Below are 22,434 nucleotides of genomic sequence, written 5' to 3'. Positions count from 1 at the left end.
CTTTACTGTGAGAACTGTGAATCTATGGAATAGCCTACCGCAGGAGCTGGTCACAGCAGGGACAGTAGATGGCTTTAAAAAAGGCTTAGATCATTTCCTAGAACAAAAAAATATCAGCGTCTATGTTAATGTATAGAATTCTTGTTTCATCTCATCCTTTTCTCCCATACCTTGGTTGAACTTGATGGACATATGTCTTTTTTTATTACATTTCTGTGGGTGAAATGGGGAAAAAACAGCAACTCTGCCATACTTATTTGCATTTAAAATTGATGCCGTTTACCGTGCGGTATAAATATGACAATAACTTTATTCTCTTGGCCCGTATGATTACAGAAATACGAAATTGATATAGTCATGGGGATATCAATGGGGTGACAGAGGGAGCCTGCTCCCTCTGTCTAACCACTCAGATGCCACAGTCACTATTGACTGCGGCATCTAAGGGGTTGAATTGGTTCCTCCAAACCCGGCCATTAGAACATGAGCTCGGGTGTCTTTAGATACACGAACTCCCACTCTACCCGGCACCGGACACACATGGCAGACTTATTCCACAACTGCATAAAAGGGTGGCGCTGTAGGATAAAACAGTTTGCGGCTGCTGTAAAATGGCGTTTTGGATATGACTAACTGCTTAATGTGTGGAGAGCACTATGGGGACAATTTTACTAAGTAGGGGACACTTTTACTAAGTAGTGGAAACTAAGGGGGCACTTTTACAGTGAGGTCACTAATGTGTACTATAAATGTATGGAGGGCACTAAGGGGTATTATTATTGTGTAGGAGCACTAAGGTGGCACTATTACTGCACAAAGATGCATAAACTACTATGTGGGGAACTATTCCCGTGTGGGGCACTCTCTGTTTGGCACTATTATTTTTGGAATAACTATAGTTCTGACACAATTTTTACTGAACTACAGTATTTAAGGGCATATAGCTACACAGAAGGTAAGGGTAATATGGGCACCTGGGGAAGCAACAAGTAAAGTAAAGTACTTGGAGAAACAGCAGAATGGTACTGTTGAAGGGGAGGCCAGCTGGGAAGTTTGTGTGAAGGGTGCAGAATAGGTGGGGAGGGTGCTGAAAAAGTGGGTTGCCAAAGATGTCTGATCAGCAAACGCTGCATAGATTAATTAATCTGGAGAAGTTATGTTGGTCTGGGACGGCTGGAGAATAAAAAAAGGAAAACTAAACGACTCAAATCAGAGAAGACATCACCTGTGAGTCACTGGATGTAACTGTACTGTAATCATTTATATGGTCTACAGAGCACCTGTGTGGGACTGGGATCTACCTTTTATATGGTCACTGTATGGTGGTAATATTGGTCTTTGTAAAGTGTTTTTTATTAAATAACTGTATGGTAGTATAATTCAGACTAGGTGGTCAAGATGTGGCGATATTATTTGGCCCTAATATAGTGGTTTTACATGATAACTACATGACTGTATTGTTTAGAGATATACATGGATTACTTCTTATGACAGTGCAAATTATTTTGGGGCAGTTCTTCTATGAATACAGGTTGCACATAACTGATTTTCCTTATAAAGTAATATCCAGGGACAGTTTACTGCTGGGCATGCGTGTCTAAGTCGATTATCGGCGATAAAAGATGTCAAATATATATATATATATATATATATATATATATATATATATATATATCTATATATACACTACCATTCAAAAGTTTGGGGTCACCCAGACAATTTTGTGTTTTCCATAAAAACTCACACTTATATTTATCAAATGAGTTGCAAAATGACTAGAAAATATAGTCAAGACATTGGCAAGGTTAGAAATAATGATTTTTATTTGAAATAATAATTTTCTCCTTCAAACTTTGCTTTCGTCAAAGAATGCTCCATTTGCAGTAATTACAGCATTGCAGACCTTTGGCATTCTAGCTGTTAATTTGCTGAGGTAATCGGGAGAAATTTCACCCCATGCTTCCAGAAGCCCCTCCCACAAGTTGGATTGGCTTGATGGGCACTTCTTGCATACCATACGGTCAAGCTGCTCCCACAACAGCTCTATGGGGTTGAGATCTGGTGACTGTGCTGGCCACTCCATTACAGATAGAATACCAGCTGCCTGCTTCTTCCCTAAATAGTTCTTGCATAATTTGGAGGTGTGCTTTGGGTCATTGTCCTGTTGTAGGATGAAATTTGCTCCAATCAAGCGCTGTCCACAGGGTATGGCATGGCATTGCAAAATGGAGTGATAGCCTTCCTTATTAAAAATCCCTTTTACCTTGTACAAATCTTCCACTTTACCAGCACCAAAGCAACCCCAGACCATCACATTACCTCCACCATGCTTGACAGATGGCGTCAAGCACTCTTCCAGCATCTTTTCAGTTGTTCGGTGTCTCACAAATGTTCTTCTGTGTGATCCAAACACCTCAAACTTCGATTCGTCTGTCCATAAAACTTTTTTCCAATCTTCCTCTGTCCAATGTCTGTGTGCTTTTGCCCATATTAATCTTTTCCTTTTATTAGCCAGTCTCAGATATGGCTTTTTCTTTGCCACTCTGCCCTGAAGGCCAGCATCCTGGAGTCGCCTCTTCACTGTAGACGTTGACACTGGCGTACTATTTAATGAAGCTGCCAGTTGAGAACCTGTGAGGCGTCTATTTCTCAAACTAGAGACTCTAATGTACTTGTCTTGTTGCTCAGTTGTGCAGCGGGGCCTCCCACTTCTCTTTCTACTCTGGTTAGAGCCTGTGTGTGCTGTCCTCTGAAGGGAGTAGTACACACCGTTGTAGGAAATCTTCAGTTTCTTGGCAATTTCTCGCATGGAATAGCCTTCATTTCTAAGAACAAGAATAGACTGTCGAGTTTCACATGAAAGCTCTCTTTTTCTAGCCATTTTGAGAGTTTAATCAAACCCACAAATGTAATGCTCCAGATTCTCAACTAGCTCAAAGGAAGGTCAGTTTTATAGCTCCTCTAAACAGCAAAACTGTTCACAGCGGTGCTAACACAATTTCACAAGGGTTTAAGTGTTTTCTAATCATCCATTAGCCTTCTAACACAGTTAGCAAACACAATGTACCATTAGAACACTGGAGTGATGGTTGCTGGAAATGGGCCTCTATACACCTATGTAGATATTGCATTAAAAACCAGACGTTTGCAGCTAGAATAGTCATTTAGCACATTAACAATGTATAGAGTGTATGTTTGTTTAATTTAATGTTATCTTCATTGAAAAAAAACTGTGCTTTTCTTTCAAAAATAAGGAAATTTCTAAGTGACCCTAAACTTTTGAACGGTAGTGTATATATTTATATAAATAAATAAATATTTAATAAATATTTATATATATTACACACTACACACACAGTATATATAATATACAATTAATTTTTTTGGGGGAACGACATATGCCTTGAGGCTTGTGCCACCTATCTATTAGGTAGACACAAATAAAGCCACTGGAACACACAATTAAAAGGGTATTCCCAACTTATAAAGTGATGGCATATTGCTAGGATATGCCATCATCATTTTATGATTAGTGAGGGTCTAATCTCTGGATCCCATTGATTCTGGGAATGTAAAGGATGAGGCACTTAGCAATGTGTCCCCTTCTACGTTTTCCCTGCACGGCACTGCTCCCGGCCGCCCGGCTGTGAACAGCGGGTGTGTCACGATGCGGGGTGTGGACCCACTGAATCGTACCACGTAGCGGGACGGCAGCTGACCAAACCGGTATAGTACAGAGTCTATAGTCCAGAAAGGGTACCTGTGGCAACTCGATCAGTAGCAAGGCAGGCTCGGCTGGGACCAGACGTCAGGTAGATGTCAGGCGTGGAATGCAGCACAACACAACAACAGCTCAGCACGGTACTAGATCAGGATAGTACGGGAAACAGGATACAGGAACAGGGAACACTTGGAAACTGGAAGACACTAGGAGACCATTAGCACGACAAACTTTGGGTAACGAACAACGCTCAGGCAAAGAACAAGAGGGTAGAGCCCCTTTTATAGTCCAGTAACATTCTGGGCTTGATTGCAGACTTTCTGCAATTATGCACGCACTGGCTCTTTAAGACCATGCACTCACGGGCGTGCGCGCCCTTTGGGAGACAGTCTCCATACCAGGAAGTGAGTGCTGGCACCTCACCGGGGGACGACGCAGCAGAGAACACACAGGTCCATGGCCACGGCCGTCGAGGGGTAAGTCAGAACAACGGGCTGTGGCCATAGACGTTACAGGGTGGATGGGGCACTGCTGTGCAAGGAAGAGCCATGAATGGGACGCAATGCTGAACCATCTGCAGTCTACAATTATTGCAATACCTTATCCACAGTCCCTTTTTGCATAACTAAACATTTATTTTTATGACCACACCCACAAGCAAGACAGCTTCGTTCCTTACCACCTCTTTAGACATGATAGCCATAGCACTATTTAATTGGGATGATATCCCTGTTTGTTTAGTATGCTGGGAGTGAAAGCTGGAAATGTTAAGGTAGCTATATCTTTTAGCTTATTCACTTCTGTGACACCTATCTGGCCATATCTAAGATCACCTTCCCCCATCCTCCACTCATGCCAAATTCAGATGAGCGTTTTTCACGGCCGATTTGCATTCGTGTGGGACCCGTTTTCATCTGACAAAACTGACAAAAATAGGACATGCCCTATTTTTTCACGGGCCGTTCACACTGTCCATTAAAACAGGCGCCTTGTGAACAGCCCCATAGAAATACATGCAGCCTTTAAAAAAACATTCGTCACATGTATGATTTCAGCGCTCGTCCGAATAAGGCATTATAGGTAGTTTTATGACTTTAAGTACTTGCTATATTGATTAATTAGACTGGTTTCTACATTGTTGTGAATCAGCCCTGCTTCGACCTGATGAAGGAAGATCATTTATCAAAAGCCTGTCCTGCAAAATGTTTTGTTAGTGCAAATCAAAAAAATATTACATAATGTACAGCATTAATTTCTTTCCAAGAAACTTACAATTCCACTCATTTACTTCAGATGCACAGTTGTCATCCTTTTAATACAGTATGTTTTAAAGCAAGAGCGAAAACCTCCCAACATAAAACACTCTCCAACAGTTATGTAAAGCTTTGGCAGTTGAGCCTTTATGATCAGAACTGCACATTTGTAGAATTTTGATTGCACAGGCACAACAGCTGTGCCCACAATATGACCCGCGGAGGGGACAGCCGCCACCATCACGCTTTCAACAGGAGAGGCTCCCTCTCTCAAAAAAAATGTAAGTTAAACATTAAAAAGAATAAAAACAATAGTCTTTCAAGAAACAGTTTTTAGCAATTAAAAGTCATAAAACCGAAAAAAAATATAAGCATATTGCATTCATATATGCATTCCACAAAAAATATTTAAATGAAACACCATGTTATATGTACATAAAAATTACATCATAAAAAATTCATCCCGAAATGCAAAAGGCAAGACTTCGCACAGCAACATAATAAAAAAAAAAGGTAGGCTGTGAAAATGTGGTGAGGCAAAAACTAAAAGATACACTGCGTCCGGATCACATAAATGAGCTGCATCTTTAAGGGGTTAAAATTATTGTTAATACTAATATATTTATTTCTATATTTTATTTATTTCAGTGCATATTTGTCACAGCTGCTTAAACTTCACTATCTACAATGTGACCTTTAATACAACAAATTTTGAATACATGTTGCACTGGAACAAAAAGGATTTGGCACCAGATGTATCATTCAATGTCCAATACAAAAGGTAAGTGAACATCTTCTAGTAATGCTGGGTTCACATCTGTGTTAGTCTTCTCCTATTTCCTGTTCCATCATAGGAACAGAAAAAAACCCAAAAAAAAACGGATGTGCCGGATGTGTCGCATTGACGCTTCTCTATCTGGCAGTCAGATAGATGAGTCTGAGTTTGGTGAATGCCATGAGAACGTTACTTGCTTGACTGCATTGCACCATCTGTAAAGTTTGGTGGAGGAGGGATAGAATTATCTCTCCTCCACCAAACTTTACAGATGGTGCAATGCAGGGGTTATTTTTCAGTGGTTGGCCTAAGCCCCTTAAGTTCCAGTGAAGAAAAATCTTAATGTTTCAGCATACTAAGACATTTTGTACAATTGTATGCTACCAACTTTGTGGAAACAGTTTGGGTAAGGCCCCTTTCTGTACAAGCTTGACTTTGCCCCAGTGCACAAACCAAGGTACATAAAGACATGGTTGGGTGAGTTTGGTGTGGAAGAACTTGACTTGTCTGCACCTCAACCCCATCAAAAACCTTTGGGATGAACTGAAACAGAGATTGCAGGCCGGTCCAACATCAGTGTCTGATCCCAGAAATGTTCTTCTGGATGAATCGGCAAAAATTCCCACAGACATACTGCAAAATCTTGTAGAAAGTGTTCCCAGAAGAGTGGAAGCTGTTTTAGCTGCAAAGGAGGGACCAACCCCATAAAAATGCCTATGGATTTAGAATTTTAGAATGGGATGTTATAAAAGCTTCTGTAGGTGTAATGTATAGGTGTCCCAATACTTTTTGACATATAGAGTGTGTGTGTGTGTGTGTGTGTGTGTGTGTGTGTGTGTGTGTGTGTGTGTGTGTGTGTGTGTACTAGTCCTTCTCAATGAATTGGAATATCATATTATGGCTAACAGTTAATGAAAACCCAAAATTTGGTCTCTAAGAAAATTTGAATATTTGGTAAAAGTTGAAGATTGTAGACTCATTGTGTCACACTCTAATCAGCAAATCAACACAAACCACCTGCAAAGGTTTCCTAATGGGGGTTTTACACAGGACGATTATCGGGCAGACAAGCATTAATATAACGCTCGTTGCCAATAATTGCCCTGTGTTAACAGGGGAACAATCAGCAGATGATCGAGCAAACGTAAAAGATTATTGTCGGCAGCATTGTCTCCCTGTGTAAAATCTTAACACACACACACGCGCGCACACACGCACACACACACACACACACACACACACACACACACACACACACACACACACACGCGTGTACGCGTGTGTGTGTGTGTGTGTGTGTGTGTGTGTGTTAAGATTTTAATTCGCTACTTGCTTCTAGCACAGAACTGTAATATAATATAGGATTATTATGGTAGAAATTAGTACTTCCTCTGATTATAAAACAAAGTTGGGATACGTTTACACGTGGCGTAAATGCTGCAGATTTTCTGTCTGGATACGTGGATGAAGAATCTGCAGCGTATTGAAGTAGCAACAATAGTAGATGAGATTTTGAAAAATCTCATCCACACGCACCAGAAAGTTTAGAGCAGAAATTGACCTGCAATGCGGATTTTGTAATTCCCAGCATGTCACTTTATGAAGTGGAATGGTTGCAAATTTGTTGCAAAATTCCGTAACAAATAGCAAATGTTGCGAATTTTGCTGTGGAAAAGTGAGAAAAAACTGATTTCTCCTTTCAAATGAAAAAAGTCCAAACTCTCCTCCTGTTTCATTAACAACGCCTCACGCCTCCCCATGTGGTCCAGAATATTTGATAATTTAGCACATATCAGATGCTACTGATGCTGGATGAAAGGAATTTTACAGGCTCAGTTATGCCTGGAGATTTGTAGAAATTTCTAATACTAATATTATTCTCATATTTATTTAGATATGGACAAACAGACTGGTTGCTGCTTCATGATTGTCAAAATATCACTAGAGTCTACTGTAATTTGACAAATGCAATAGCTGGTGATGTGGAGGATTTAATGGACAACCAATATTTTGGGCGAGTCATGGCATTGTCAAAAAACTGCACCTCTGATTGGGTCGGATCAAAAAGACTGAACCCAAGAGATGACAGTAAGTATTTCTTAGAAGCTAAATGTGTTAAATAGCGCGTTAAAAATGTAATATATCACTGTACAATAAGAACTTTACGCCAAAACTTTTTATTTTTCCTTCGACATAGCTGTATAAGGGCTTTATATTTTACAGGACGTGTTATAGGTTTCATTGGTATCATCTTGGTAGAAAAAAAAACTTATTAATTGCCAACAGTTCACATTTTGAGGACACATTGCCCTCTATATACTAAGACTGGGGTATCTCACACCCAGGGCCGCCATCAGGAATTTCAGGGCCCCCTACAGCTACATTTTCTGGGCCCCCCTACCGTGGCACCGCCTGTTAACGGTACTCCGTCCAGTACTATATCATGGTACCCAGTGCCGCCATCAGGGGGGGTATTAGGGGTACTGATGTGAGAGGCCCGGCCAAACCTAATTGAAAGGGGGGCCCGGCAAACTGCCGCGACTTGCCTTTGGTAGAAAAAAAACAGGCCCTGTTTTTTTCACCAAAAGAATGTCATGAGCTGCGGGCCCCCCTTTCAATTAGGTTTGGCCGGGCTTCTCACATCAGTACCCCTAATATCCCCCCTGATGGCGGCCCTGGGTAGCATGGGGGCCGTCAAACACCGCCGCCCGTGCGACCGATCACGCAAACTCCCGCGCATGCGCACCGGCGACCGCCTGGAAGCGCGCACCGAATTTTGAGGCAGATTTTGACCTGCCCACACTATCTTGCCGCGTTTTTTGCCTGCGGCGATTGAGGACAGCAGACAGAAAACGCAGCGAAAAATGCATTTTCTGCCTCCCATTGATTTAGATGGGAGGTCAGAGGCAGAACCGCGGCAGGAAAGGATGTGCTGCTTTTTCTTTTTTCCGCGACTGGCTCCCATTGATTTCAGATTAAATCAATGGGAGGCGGTTTTGGAAGTTTTTTGGTGCTGATTCTGACGCAGTGTCCGAGTCAATATCAAGGCCCAAAAACGTTGAACTGGGCCTTATTGTTAGGGCTTATTCAGACGAACGTGTAATACGTCCGTGAAACGTGTGTGATTTTCACGCGCCTCGCACGGACCTATGTTACTCTATGGTGCCGTGCAGACTGTCAGTGATTTTCACGCAGCGCGAGTCCGCTGCGTAAAACTCACGACATGTCCGATATTTGTGCATTGTTCGCGCATCACGCACCCATTGAAGTCAATGGGTGCGTGAAAATCACGCCCAGCGCTTCCGCAGCCGTATAAACTATGAATGAAAACAGAAAAGCACCACGTGCTACAAACATACAAACAGAGTGTCATAATGATGGCGGCTGCGCGAAAATCACACAGCCGCGCATCATACGCTGCTGACACACGGAGCTGTTATGGACCTTTTGCAAGCGCAAAACGCCACGTTTTTGCGCGCGCAAAAAGCACACGCTTGTGTAAATCCGGCCTTAGGGTAGGAACACACTAGGCATGAACACTGCGGATTTTATGCAACACATTTTATTGTGGAAAATCCGCAGCGTATCACAGTCGCAGCATAGAGGATGAGATTTGAACAAATCTCATCCACACGCTGCAAAAATAATGGACCTGCAGTGTGACTTTTTGGCTTTTTAAGTCGCATGTCAATGTATTCTGTGGAATCGCCGCTCGTCTGTTGCAGAAATGCTGCGGTTCTGCCGCAAAAATCACAAATGAGAAAAAAAAAAAAAGCCACTTTTTTAAATTGATAAAGTTTAGACTTGCCCCGGCCGTAGTCCTGGTGACGCGATCCTCTATTCTTAGCGTAGCCCCGCCTCCTGTCATGACGTTTCATCCCATGTGACTGCTGCAGCGGTCACATGGTCTACAGCGTCATCCCAGGAGGCGGGGCTACGTTCAGAAGAGAGAGATGCGTCACTTAAACTACGGCCGGGGTAAGTCTAAACTTTTTTTTCCCTGCAGGATTCCCGCAGCGGACAAGCCTCACCAAACCTGCGCCACTATTTGGTGCGGTTTTGCTGGCGGAATTCCCTGCGGCTCCCGGGATAAGCTGTGTAGTTTTACTCAGCATATCCGCCTAGTGTGTCCCTTATGATGTCGCTCCTGGAGCTGCTGCCGCTCTCTAAATAGGCAGTTGGTCCAGTAGAATTTGGAATTATTTTTTTTTGTGAACCAGCTTAAAAAAATACAAAACTTTGGTGTTAGGGCCTGTTCACATCACTGTTCGCTTCCGCTCCGGGGTTCCTTCTGAGGTTTCTGTCGGGTGAACCCCGCAACGTAAAGTAAAAGTGATAGCACAGCTTCCGTTTGCATCACCATTAGCGCAGTCGACTGCGCTATTAATTCCGTCCGAAAACCAGCCGGAATGGTGACGAACGGAAACCATTAGCGATGTTTCCGTCACCATTGAGATCAATGGTGACTGAAACGGAAGCTGTGCTGTCACTTTCACTTTCCGTTGCGGGGTTCACCCGACAGAAACCTCAGACGGAACCCCGGAGCGGTGGTTCGTCACCATTCCGGCTGGTTTTTGGACGGAATTAATAGCGCAGTCGACTGCGCTAATGGTGATGGAAACGGAAGCTGTGCTATCACTTTCACTTTCCGTTGCGGGGTTCACCCGACAGAAACCTCAGAAGGAACCCCGGAGCGGAAGCGAACAGTGATGTGAACAGGCCCTAACACAAAAGTTTTGTATTTTTTTAAGCTGGTTCACAAAAAAAAATAATTCCAAATTCTACTGGACCAACTGCCTATTTAGAGAGCGGCAGCAGCTCCAGGAGCGACATCATAAGGGACACACTAGGCGGATATGCTGAGTAAAACTACACAGCTTATCCCGGGAGCCGCAGGGAATTCTGCCAGCAAAACCGCACCAAATAGCGGCGCAGGTTTCGTGAGGCTTGTCCGCTGCGGGAATCCTGCAGGGAAAAAAAAGTTTAGACTTGCCCTGGCCGTAGTCCTGGTGACGCATCTCTCTCTTCTGAACGTAGCCCCGCCTCCTGGGATGACGCTGTAGACCATGTGACCACTGCATCAGTCACATGGGATGAAACGTCATGACAGGAGGCCGGGCTGCGCTAAGAATAGAGGATCGCGTCACCAGGACTACGGCCGGGGCAAGTCTAAACTTTATCAATTTAAAAAAGTACCTTTTTTTTCTTCTCTTGTGTGATTTTTGCGGCAGAACCGCAGCATTTCCGCAACAGAGGAGCGGCGATTCCACAGAATACATTGACATGCGACTTAAAAAGCCAAAGCCACACTGCAGGTCCATTATTTTTGCAGCGTGTGAATGAGATTTGTTCATATCTCACCCACTCTGCTGCGACTGTGATACGCTGCGGATTATCCACAATAAAATGTGTTGCATAAAATCCGCAGTGTTCATGCCTAGTGTGTTCCTACCCTAAGGCCGGATTTACACAAGCGTGTGCTTTTTGCACGCGCAAAAAACGTGGCGTTTTGCGCATGCAAAAGGTCCATAACAGCTCCGTGTGTCAGCAGCGTATGATGCGCGGCTGCGTGATTTTCGCGCAGCCGCCATCATTATGGCACTCTGTTTGTATGTTTGTAGCACGTGGTGCTTTTCTGTTTTCATTCATAGTTTATACGGCTGCGGAAGTGCTGAGCGTGATTTTCACACACCCATTGACTTCAATGGGTGCGTGATGCGCGAACAATGCACCAATATAGGACATGTCGTGAGTTTTACGCAGCGGACACACGCTGCGTGAAAATCACTGACAGTCTGCACGGCACCATAGAGTAACATAGATCCGTGCGAGGCGCGTGAAAATCACGCACGTTGCACGGACGTATTACACGTTCGTCTGAATAAGCCCTAACAATAAGGCCCAGTTCACAGAGTTTTTGGGCCTTGATATTGACTCGGACACTGCGTCAGAATCAGCACCAAACAACTTCCAAAACCGCCTCCCATTGATTTAATCTGAAATCAATGGGAGCCAGTCGCGGAAAAAAGAAAAAGCAGCACGTCCTTTCTTGCCGCGGTTCCGCCTCTGACCTCCCATCTAAATCAATGGGAGGCAGAAAATGCATTTTTCGCTGCGTTTTTTGTCTGCTGTCCTCAATCGCCGCGAGCAAAAAACGCAGCAAAAAAACGTGGCAAGATAGTGTGGGCAGGTCAAAATCTGCCTCAAAATTCTTTAAGGAATTTTGAGGCAGATTTTTTTTTGCCTGCAAAATACTGTGTAAACAGGGCCATACATAAACAACACTTTGAGATAATTTACTCACTGTGTCAGAAGAGCTGCTCCCACTCCAGTCCTCTTCCGGCGATGTCTTCCAGGGGAGGTCTTCGGTCCAGACGTCCAGTCCTTCACCTCCAGCCAGGCTCCAGGTAAGTTTTGTCCATGTGTGTCCGCGGCTGCGCGCGCTTCGTTCGCGGGTGCGCGCGCGGCCGGTCGCGGGTGCGCGCGCTTCGTTTGCGGGTGCGCGCGCGGTCGATCGCGGGTGCGCGCGCGGGCGGTCTCCAGTGCGGGCGTTCGTGGATGCGCGCTCGCGAGTGCGCACGCGCGGCAGTTTCATTGTGCGCGCGATCGGGTGCGCGCGCGGGCGGACGGTTTGACGGCCCCCCATGACGAGGGGAGGGGGCCCGCAGCAGCAGCAGCAGCAGCTCACGACATTCTTTTGGTGATAAAAACGGGCCCCATTGCAGGGGCCCGTTTTTTCCTACCAAAAGAATGTCGAGGCAGTTGCCGGGCCCCCCTTTCAATTAGTTTTGGCCGGGCCCCTCACACCACTACCCCTAATACCCCCCTGATGGCGGCCCTGCTCACACCAGTCAGTAAAGGATTTAGTTAACATGATTTGAGCCAAATTTATAATTTTTTATCTTCTTTGCACTCTGTGCCCAGCTGAAAACCAAATCTACGCCTGCTTCGAGCAGCTGTAGATTAACAACCGAATGAGTGCCATTTTTAGGCTTTTTACTTAATAAATTTGACTAAATCAATTGGGGAGATGTACTGTATTAAGACTACACCAGTCTTAATAAAAAGGAATCTAGAGTAATATGCGACAAATTTATTAAGAGGCACGCGCGTCTTAATAAATTTGTTGCATCTTCGGCTGTGGGCCCTGGCGTAGATTTCCGCTGTAATTTACAACGGTTTCTGGCATAAATTATAGAAAATGCGTCGGGCCGTGGTTGCCAAGTCCTCTTCCTCTAAGCTCCAAGCGCTTTTATAAAAGGTGGCTGGAGTTGGGGAAACTATCCAAAGTCTAATTTTTTGCAACTTTTGGGGTATTTGAAACATTTCTATGCCTTAAAGCTATTGTAGAAATGTTGATAACTTTCCCGCTATGTCTCAGTGGAGAAGACACCCACTTTTCTTGTCACTTTCCAGATTTGTCGAGTGATGAGAAAAGTTGCAAATTTGATATATAGAGTGATTAAAACAAGTAGTTCTGTATTGTCCAGGGATAAATATCACCCTTTCTTAAATATATACAGACTTTATAAAATATAAGGAATCTACAATGTGTTGAAAGGAACATAGGGTGAAAGGAGGTGATATTAACTTCACACTCATTCAACGGAGGGCCTTTTAGTTCCTACCACATCATAACCTCACTATTGAAATAAACATTCATGCTCTGCAAATCTAAGTGTGTAAATAAATAGGGTGGTCAGGGAGAAAGCTGTAAGCTGAATGATCTTATGTGTATGACAGCTCAACTTTTGCCCACCATTCGGTTTAGAACTGAGCCGAAATATCTTTAAGATTTCTAAAACAAGTTCAGTTGATATTTACTTAGTTGTTCTGGATATAGCATGATCTGCATGATTGCAAACTTACATAGATACCACATATTGCATTTTAGATTCCAATTATCAGTATTCTACGTGTGTCTTGATGTTCATCCAGTACATCTCGCCCTTGTAGTTTCAACGCTTTTATTTTATGAAGGATATGTGACTTACGTGTGATTTACATCTGTGTCTCTTATACTATTAATAGCTATTCTTTTAACAAATGTTCAATGTGACAGATAGTTCTCTATGTTTTGACTTCTTATGTAGTATAGTGATGTATGTCTTTAAATTTACATTGTTGCTTTTTTTTTCTCCACTCTGCAGCATATCTGATTTTACCAAAACTGAACTATATTCAATATGTGAATTCAATAACAATTCTCATTCCAACTCTCACTGTACCAACAAGGGGTAAAGACAAGCAGCCAGTGACGGTGGAAGATCTTTACATAAAAGATAATTTTGAGTACCACTTGAACTTTTTTAACCCTGAGAAACAAGACATAGTAAGTTGCATTTTTACCACCGGGTATAATTGCAAACCTTTTTGAATAACACACTCATTTTAGCATTTCTGCCAATGTGTATTTCAGTTTCATAGTGACAAGAGGAGGGGACAAGTAGACCAATCTGTGTTTCACATTCTCTTGTGTTGCCAGAATCCAGTTAGGTGGTACTACCTCCTGCTTTATATACACTTTACATAATGATACAGTTATCAAAATATTGCACATAGCATACAGACCATACCTAACTGCCATGGTGCTCATATACTTTATACTCCTCTACATATTACCCACACACTTCTCATACTTGCCAACTGTCCCAAATTTTCCGGGACTGTCCCGAATTTACAGAGACAGTCCCAGCAAATTACTGTTCCGGGACTTGTCCCGGCAACTGCTACATTCAATTGTATCTGTGTCCTCAGAACGCAGATACAATTGAATACTATGGCAGAGCAGGAAACTATGTTCTAACTGCTCTGCCATTCACTCTTCTTGGAGCAAAATCCCCGGCTAAAGCATTTCGGACACCCTGGTCAGGGATTCTGTTGCAGGAGGTGCCACTTACGTCACTGCCCTTATATGGACAGTGAAGTCAGGGCTCTCTATATGAGCGGAATTCCCAGCCAGGGCGCCAGCAAAGCTTTGGCTGGGGATTCAGGTGCTCCAGGAGTAGCCCATGACTTCACTGTCCATATAAGGGCAGTGATGTCAGGGGCACCTCCTGCAGTGAAATCACCAGCCAGAGCATTGCTGACGCCTGGCCGGGGATTCCGCTCATAGAGGGAGCCACTGACGACTTCACTGTCCATATAAGGGCAGTGACATCAGGGGCACCCCCTAAAGCCCACCCCCAGAATCTACAGGGGGAGTATGTGGCACTATCTACAGGGGGAGTATGTGGCACTATCTACAGGGGGAGTATGTGGTGGCACTTTCTACAGAGGGCCTGTGTGTGGCATTATCTACAGGGGGGCTGTGTGGCATCATCTACAGGGGGCTGTGTGTGGCATCATCTACAGGGGGCTGTGTGTGGCATCATCTACAGGGGGGCTGTGTGTGACATCTACAGGGGGAGTGCGTGGCATTATCTACAGGGGGCTGTGTGGCATCATCTACAGGGGGGCTGTGTGGCATCATCTACAGGGGATGTGCGTGGCATCATCTACAGGGGATGTGCGTGGCATCATCTACAGGGGGTCTGTGTGGCATCTAGAGGAGAGCTGCATGGCGCTATCTACAGAGGGCATTGTGGTATTATCTACAGAGCGCACTGTGGCACTATCTACATGGCAGCCATATGGAACTACCTACAGGGGGCACTGTGGCATCATCTACAGGGAGCAGTGTGTGGCAATATCTACAGGGAGCAGTGTGTGGCAATATCTACAGAGAGCAGAGTGTGGCAATATCTACCAGGGGCACTGAGTGTGGCACTATCTACGCTGGTTTTTATGCTACCAGTAGTGGTCAGCACATATCGCCTAGCCCTAGTGATAAAGGGAGACATCACCTGCCTGTAAACAACCAGATAACCAGAGAGATGAAATAACGATTATCCAATTAAATAATCTAGATAATGCAAAACTGTTTTTCACTCCAAGACCAAATAAACTGAAAAAAAATAAAAATATTTCTGGACTAAAGAAGCATACTCTGAGAAAAAATGTTTTATAATTTTTTTTTTACCATAAGTTAAATATCAAAAAATAGGATATAAATTTTATTTCTTAAAAAGGTAGTGTAGATGCCATTTCCTTAGTCAAATACCAATACCAATTAATCCAAAAAAATAAAAGTAAAGATTAATTATAGAATAATATATTAGTTTAAAAACCACCTAAGGTCAAATGACCAGGTGAATAGATCGCAGCAATATATCCAGGGCAACAAGAAATTACCTACATATAAATGCAAACCAGTATGTTTAAACAGAACACATTTTACGAAAAATATAGTGTGTTATGCAGCGTTACACAATAAATAACTGTTAGGGTCAAATTAATCAAATTGCACAAAATATATGTACATGGATCCAGAGGTACTCATCTATTTGTAGATACATTCAAGGGGCCCCATTGTTAAAAATTATTCAGAAGAATTTAGACTCAAATAATTAACCAGACCACCATGCCCCACTAGGCACACCCATTAGATAAACCACACCCAGTAAGAGACACCCACCAAAGACGCCACACTCTAAGTGTCCCTGGAAAAAAATTCAAATGTTGGCAACTATGACTTCTTAGTGTTTCAGAATTCCTCTGCTTGCACTATTGCACTTTTAAATATGCCGTATGGTTTCCCCGTGACTTTAAATTGGAAGTTTATTTCTGTGTCCCTCTATCCCATGAGATTTGACAAACTGTTTCAATCTCTCTAATTTCACCATGCCTAATCCTTTGAAGCAGAAGGCTCCATACACTGTATAGCGGCAGTACTGCAGCTGTGCCCCTATTTAAGTGAATAGGAGCAGAGCTGCAGTAACCCAGCACAGCGCTATACAGTGACTGGAGCCGTCTTCTTCTGGCACCGACCAATGCATAATGCCAAATTCATACAAATGTAGAGTATGTCCATGTGATGGCCGTTAAAACAACGGCCTTCACATGGGCGCATGTATTTCAACGGTGCCGTTCGCACAACCGTTGTTTCACTTGACTGTGTGAATGGTCCATTGAAAAATAGAACATGTCCTATTTTGTTGCGTTTTCACGGATCCCTCCATAGACTCAAGTCTATGGGGATCCGTGAAAACTGAAGCCGCACAAGAGTTTCCCCACGTTCGTGAACAGCTGATCGCTGCGGAGTCTGGGTGTCGGACCCCCACGATCATATACTGATGACGTATAACCGCCCCATGCCTGGACAACGCCTTTAATAGTAGAGTTGTCTGAGCCACAAATGTTGACATCCCCCTCCTTTTCACAGGTCATACAATGTACATTACTTTACATGTAGTACAACGAGAGAAATAGAAAGAATCACAAAATATTTAGCTATAATATCTCATATATATATATATATTTTTTTATGTACTTGCTAAATTACATTTTTGTAATGTTTAGGCTATGGTGAGATAGGGCAAATATTTTTCAAATTGGATTTTGAAGCGAACCTTGTATTTGTATTGCATTGCAAAGGGTGAAATCTGCTGTAAAAATTTGCAATTTCCGGCATACTCTGAATTCCACGCTAATTGTTTCCAGTACTTGAATATGTGGAAAATCCATGCTAATTCGGTCACGTCTGACATCCTCTTTAATTAGCCTATTTGCTTTAAAATATTAATATTCTCAAATACATTTAATTACAGGAAATACATGTCTAACAAGATATTTCACAAGTCAATGTCAATAGGCAACTCTCAGTTTAGTTTGGTTGTCATTGGTGACTAGATGTGATTAATCGGTGACTAATTTGACTGAAGATCTTATTTAAATACTTTCCTTTCATTATATTTTAGTGGCAAAGAACCCAGACAGAAAGAAAGTTTGAAGTGTCTGGCTTGTCCCCTGACACAGAATATAATGGCAGTGTATTCATTATGATCGGTGATGAAAGGAAAAGTGATATACAGTTTTTTGTCGTGAGAACACTTCCAGGTACAAAAACACTGTTATTTGTTTTCTTATTGTATTTGTTATGTTATTGTGTGGCTGACAGGTAAGATTATCTACACATTTCCTTGGTAGATATGTAGAATTTTTCATCATACTATGCTGCCTTGTTTAATGTCAGCATAGTATGGGAACAAATCTGGTGCATTATTAGCCCAAACGTCAGAATATTATTTGGCTAATAGATCCTGACCAAAAATACGGTAATGAGTCCACTGTATTCATGATAGGAGCGCTCCTTCTACATCCTCCCGCCAGGCTCAAAAGTGATTGATGGATGTCATGTGGAAATGAAGATACTTGGCAGCAATCAAGCTGCCATAAAAGCAGAATATATTTAAGTTATCATTTTTATTTAGAACTAGGTTAAAGAGGTTCTCTCTCATCTAAACAACCCCTGTCCATATGCAAAAATATGCCATAGAGGGGACCCCCAGCTTGAGCCAGAATGGAGAGCCGAGCGGCTACCGCTCTCTGGCGAACTCGAGCTTTCCATGCATTACATGGTTGGCTATATATATGCCATAGGTGAAAGACAAGGTAATGTCTGACTAGCTGTGCCACCCCCGGAAAAATCAGCTGTTTACTGGGGTTGTCGGAATCTATGCCCGCAGCAATCAGCTGATTGTGGCGAGACACCCCCTTTAAATATAGATATAGATGTAGAAATATACTTGAAAGCTATTTGAACTAACATATATAAGATAAAGTAGTGAGCATGGTGGGAAAAAAAATATTTCTGGATCGTCTGAATAACATTAAAGTCAGCCTCTCCCCAGCCTAATCTATGGTTGCTTACAGAAAACGGCAGATTGAATCCAGCTGCCCAGTACATGTGGAGAAGACAGTTGGTTTAATGCCTCTTTTAGGCTAATTTCACACTGATCCTGGTGCATACATTAAACGTATCCATAGGCCTCCATTCAAATGACAGAGCCCAATAGAAAGTCTGTTTGGCCTCTGTAGGGCTGGTATACATCAGTATACCTTTCTTCTGCTGAATAAAATCACATAGTAGACTGCGCTATTCCATATAGAGTATACATTTTTTGACATGGAAGTCTATAGGCATTGGATGCCACTGTATGTCTGGTATGAAAGGTTGAAATGAGAGGCTGCTTATAGATACAGTAATTATTTCCAGCTAGTGTACAAAGTGCACAGACAATTTTTGTCAAATCCTGCACTTTTTATTCCAATTTTTTTTTATATTTATGCCTGTTTTCTATTCGCAGATTTTTCATTCGTCACATTGGTTGCCAGTCTGATTGCTGCATTTGTCATTGCTCTGTGTGCTGGATTACTTTTGTTGAGCTGTAAATACATAAAACAACAAGTGCAAGCTCCAAATTCTCTCGTGAGTATATACTAGAAAAATATAAGGATGTATTTACTATGAATCTGTGTTATATTTTTAACAAACCCTTTATATCCATTCAGACATCAATCTGTGTGGTAATACTGATGAAATCAAAATTTGGCAACAAGGGTTTAATGACTGAACAAAGTATGCAAAATATGCACTACAGGGTAGCACTCCAGTTTTGATCTTAATAATATCGACTACTCAACATTGAAATTGCAACACCAAGAAGGGCAAGCTGTAAGGTTATGTAAATCGAGGAAGTAGCAGGTGTCTCTAAGATCTGCAAATGATCACATTTTCAAGCACCTAGCTCTAATCTGTGGCACGTGAAAGGGGCATAAAAGCCAGATTGAAAGCAAAACATTTTTAGCCACATGAAACTTTAAAATTGGATCAAGTGGTGTAGGATGATTATGCGATGCCTTCTATTCATCAAAATGCCAGTTATCGCCACTTGTCGCAAACTGAGAGGGACAGAATCCTTGAACTGAGAGACCTTGGTTTATCACTTCGGCAAATCTCTACATGCCTAGGCAGAGATGTCAGCACTCTTCAATGTTGCGTTTCCCGGAGGTTGGGAGAACAACAACGAATGGGAATGACAGCAAGAGGTGCGCGGAGGCAAACTTCTGCACGGACGGATCGCCTGATTGGAAGAATGGCGTGTAGTGATCCATTCTGTACTGCAAGTCAAATTGGACGTCCCATCACAAGCCTAGGGCAGCAACCAGTGTCGACACAAACCATCAGAAGGCGTTTGCACGACATTGGGCTACAAGCCGGACGTCCAGCTACAGGTGATCCGCTGACCACCGCTCTCAAAGGCTATCATGGCAAGACGGCAATGGGGGCTGGAATGGAGTTCTATCCTTTTCAGCGATGAGTCTCGCTTTTGACTTGGATATAATGATAGCTGGAGAAGCCTTCACAAGAGAATGTCACACTGGTCCTACTGCCGGGATTATGGTATGGCATACTGTACGGTAGCGGACACCTCTAGTCTTCATTTCAGGTACACTAACAGCACGGCATTACATTGAATAGGTCGTGGAACCCGTGGTACGGCCATTTCTCCAAAGTGTCCCAGAAGCCGTTTGTAAACAGGACGACGACAGGCCGCAAGTTGCTCGTGCTACTTTGAGCAGCCTCCGTGGTCTAAACGTGCTACCATGGCCTGCAGCATCTCCGAACTTGTCTCCCATCAATCACATCTGGGTCGTCATTGGTCCGCAATTGCAAAGGGAGCTGCCAGCAGTCAATCTTGATGATTTGCATTCAGTGTGGCATAACATTCCTCAGACAACCATTAATAACCTCATTGATAGCATGCCAAATCGTGTAAATGTGCATGTATTTTTGCGCGTGGCGCTCATACTCCATACTGAATAAAGATGTTTGGAATATTTTGTAACCTTTTTTTTTATTATTTGCATAGCATTAGCATGTCTATCGATCCAGTGATTTCCACAATTCCAAATGTTTTCCTTCTTGGTGTTGCAATTTCAATGTTGAGGAGTGTATGTATATACACTAGCTATCCAAAAGTCTGTGGATACTGGACCATCACACCTACAGTATATGAGCTTGATGGACATCCCATTCCCAGAGATGTCAACCTGGGAGAGCCCTTCACAGGGTGTTACTTGGGCAGTGGGTCATGGCAAAAGGAGGAGTGGCCTTTTCGATTGATATGGTTTATATAAAAGGGCGCAGCTAAATTTACTCACCCCCTATATTAATAGCAGACCCCACACCAAACACCTTCATTTTTGTATTAGGCCCCAGACTAAACCACTAAACAAATTTCCGACCCCCTAAATATATTTAGATCTTCACACGGCTTATTTTTGGTCGTTTTTCGGTCCGTAAACGGCTGAAAAATCGGAAGCAGAACACCTCCAAACATCTGCCCATTGATTTCAATGGGAAAAACGGCGTTCTGTTCCGACTGTCTTTTTTTTTTTACGCGGGCGTTTTAAAAAAAACGGCACGTAAAAAGACGCACGCAAAAAAGAACTGCATGTCAATTCTGCTGCCGTTTTTGGAGCTGTTTTTCCATAGACTCTATAGAAAAACAGCTCCAAAAATGCCGCAAAAAACGTGAGTTGCTTAAAAAACGTCTGAAAATCAGGAGCTGTTTTCCTTTGATAACAGGTCTGTATTTTCAGATGTTTTTGAGTTCGTGTGTGCACATACCCTTAGACTCAAGACCCTCTATAATAAAATCAGATTCCATATTACACTAAACAAATATTCAGACCCTACCCCAGAATCTACAGTTACCCTCCTCGGTCCCGACTCTTATTCAGCTCCGGGCACTGCTGCCCTGAGTCCTGAGATCATCCAGCAAAGCATAAGTATACAGGTCGCTATCTATTAAATCAATCCAATAGACAATGAACTTTTTTTTTATTTTTTGTGGGAGGCTGCGCCCCCTCCCAGGCAACCAGGTAAAAATAATAAATAAATATACTATACATATATATACATGCATATATATCAGGGGCAACCTGGTGAGGGAACTAAAAATTGGGTGACTCCCGGTAGAACTGGGAGAGTTGACATGTCTGCGTTTGAACCATCAGTGTTACTATAGAGTTAGTGTAACACCCATGGCCACGGGCCATCGGGTTTACTCACCTCTCGATGGCCGTAGCCATGGATCTGTGAGCGCTGGACCGCATCTCCTCCTCAGGAGATGCCAGCACTCACTTTCTCTTCATTCTGTGGTTTCCCGTAGGGTGCGCGTGCACGCTCATGCCCGGCCTTAAAGGGCCAGCACGCGCACATGAATTTAATATGTAATTAGCCCATACTCACCTTGGGCTATAAGAAGGGCCCTGCCCCTTCCCTCATTTCCTGAGCGTTGTTCTGTTTAACCGTGTTAGTCTTTGTAAATGGCAAATGTATCCTGTATCCCGTGCTATATTGTTTCTGTTCCATAGACAGTTGGAGTCGTGTTGTGGCGTATACTACGCCTTCTGTGTTACACCGCACCTGGTGTCTGCCTGCTGTCAAGGTCCTATCCGAGCCTACCATTGCTACTGTCATAATTACCACAGGTACTCTCATTCGAACTATTTACATTGACTTGGTATCCTGTTGGCCAGCTGCTAGCCCGCTACAGCTTGACGGCCCAGTGGGTCCACGTACCCACAGATCGTGACAGTTGGTATCCCTTGTGTGGTTATATCAGTCTCCACTCTTCTGGGAAGGCTTTGCACAATATTTTGGAGTGTTTCTATGGGAATTTGCACCTATTCAGATCATTTGTGAGATCAAGCACTGATGTTGGCTGAGAAGGTTTGGCTTGCAATAGGTGTTCCAATTCATCCCAAAGATGTTTTGAGTTCCTTCAATGTGTTTA

At 43.1% G+C, this 22,434-nt stretch overlaps 1 protein-coding gene and 1 long non-coding RNA gene across 2 annotated transcripts in view; one reads left to right on the top strand and one right to left on the bottom strand.

Annotated features, from left to right (window-relative positions):
• LOC142741117 (uncharacterized) overlaps positions 1 to 22,434 on the bottom strand; it is a 57,651-nt gene that overhangs the window by 22,434 nt on the left and 12,783 nt on the right. The gene's annotated exons all lie outside the window — the stretch shown is intronic.
• Positions 1 to 22,434, top strand: part of IL22RA1 (interleukin 22 receptor subunit alpha 1) — a 33,263-nt gene that overhangs the window by 3,513 nt on the left and 7,316 nt on the right. The window contains exons 2-6 of the mRNA XM_075850510.1: positions 5,623 to 5,755; positions 7,644 to 7,837; positions 13,900 to 14,081; positions 17,548 to 17,686; positions 18,937 to 19,058. Of these exons, the coding sequence (XP_075706625.1) occupies positions 5,623 to 5,755; positions 7,644 to 7,837; positions 13,900 to 14,081; positions 17,548 to 17,686; positions 18,937 to 19,058 (770 nt within the window). The remainder of the gene's footprint in view (positions 1 to 5,622; positions 5,756 to 7,643; positions 7,838 to 13,899; positions 14,082 to 17,547; positions 17,687 to 18,936; positions 19,059 to 22,434) is intronic.

Source organism: Rhinoderma darwinii, chromosome 2 (assembly GCF_050947455.1).
Source record: "Rhinoderma darwinii isolate aRhiDar2 chromosome 2, aRhiDar2.hap1, whole genome shotgun sequence".
NCBI classification, from domain to species: domain Eukaryota; kingdom Metazoa; phylum Chordata; class Amphibia; order Anura; family Rhinodermatidae; genus Rhinoderma; species Rhinoderma darwinii.
This window is presented reverse-complemented; position numbering and strand designations above follow the sequence as displayed.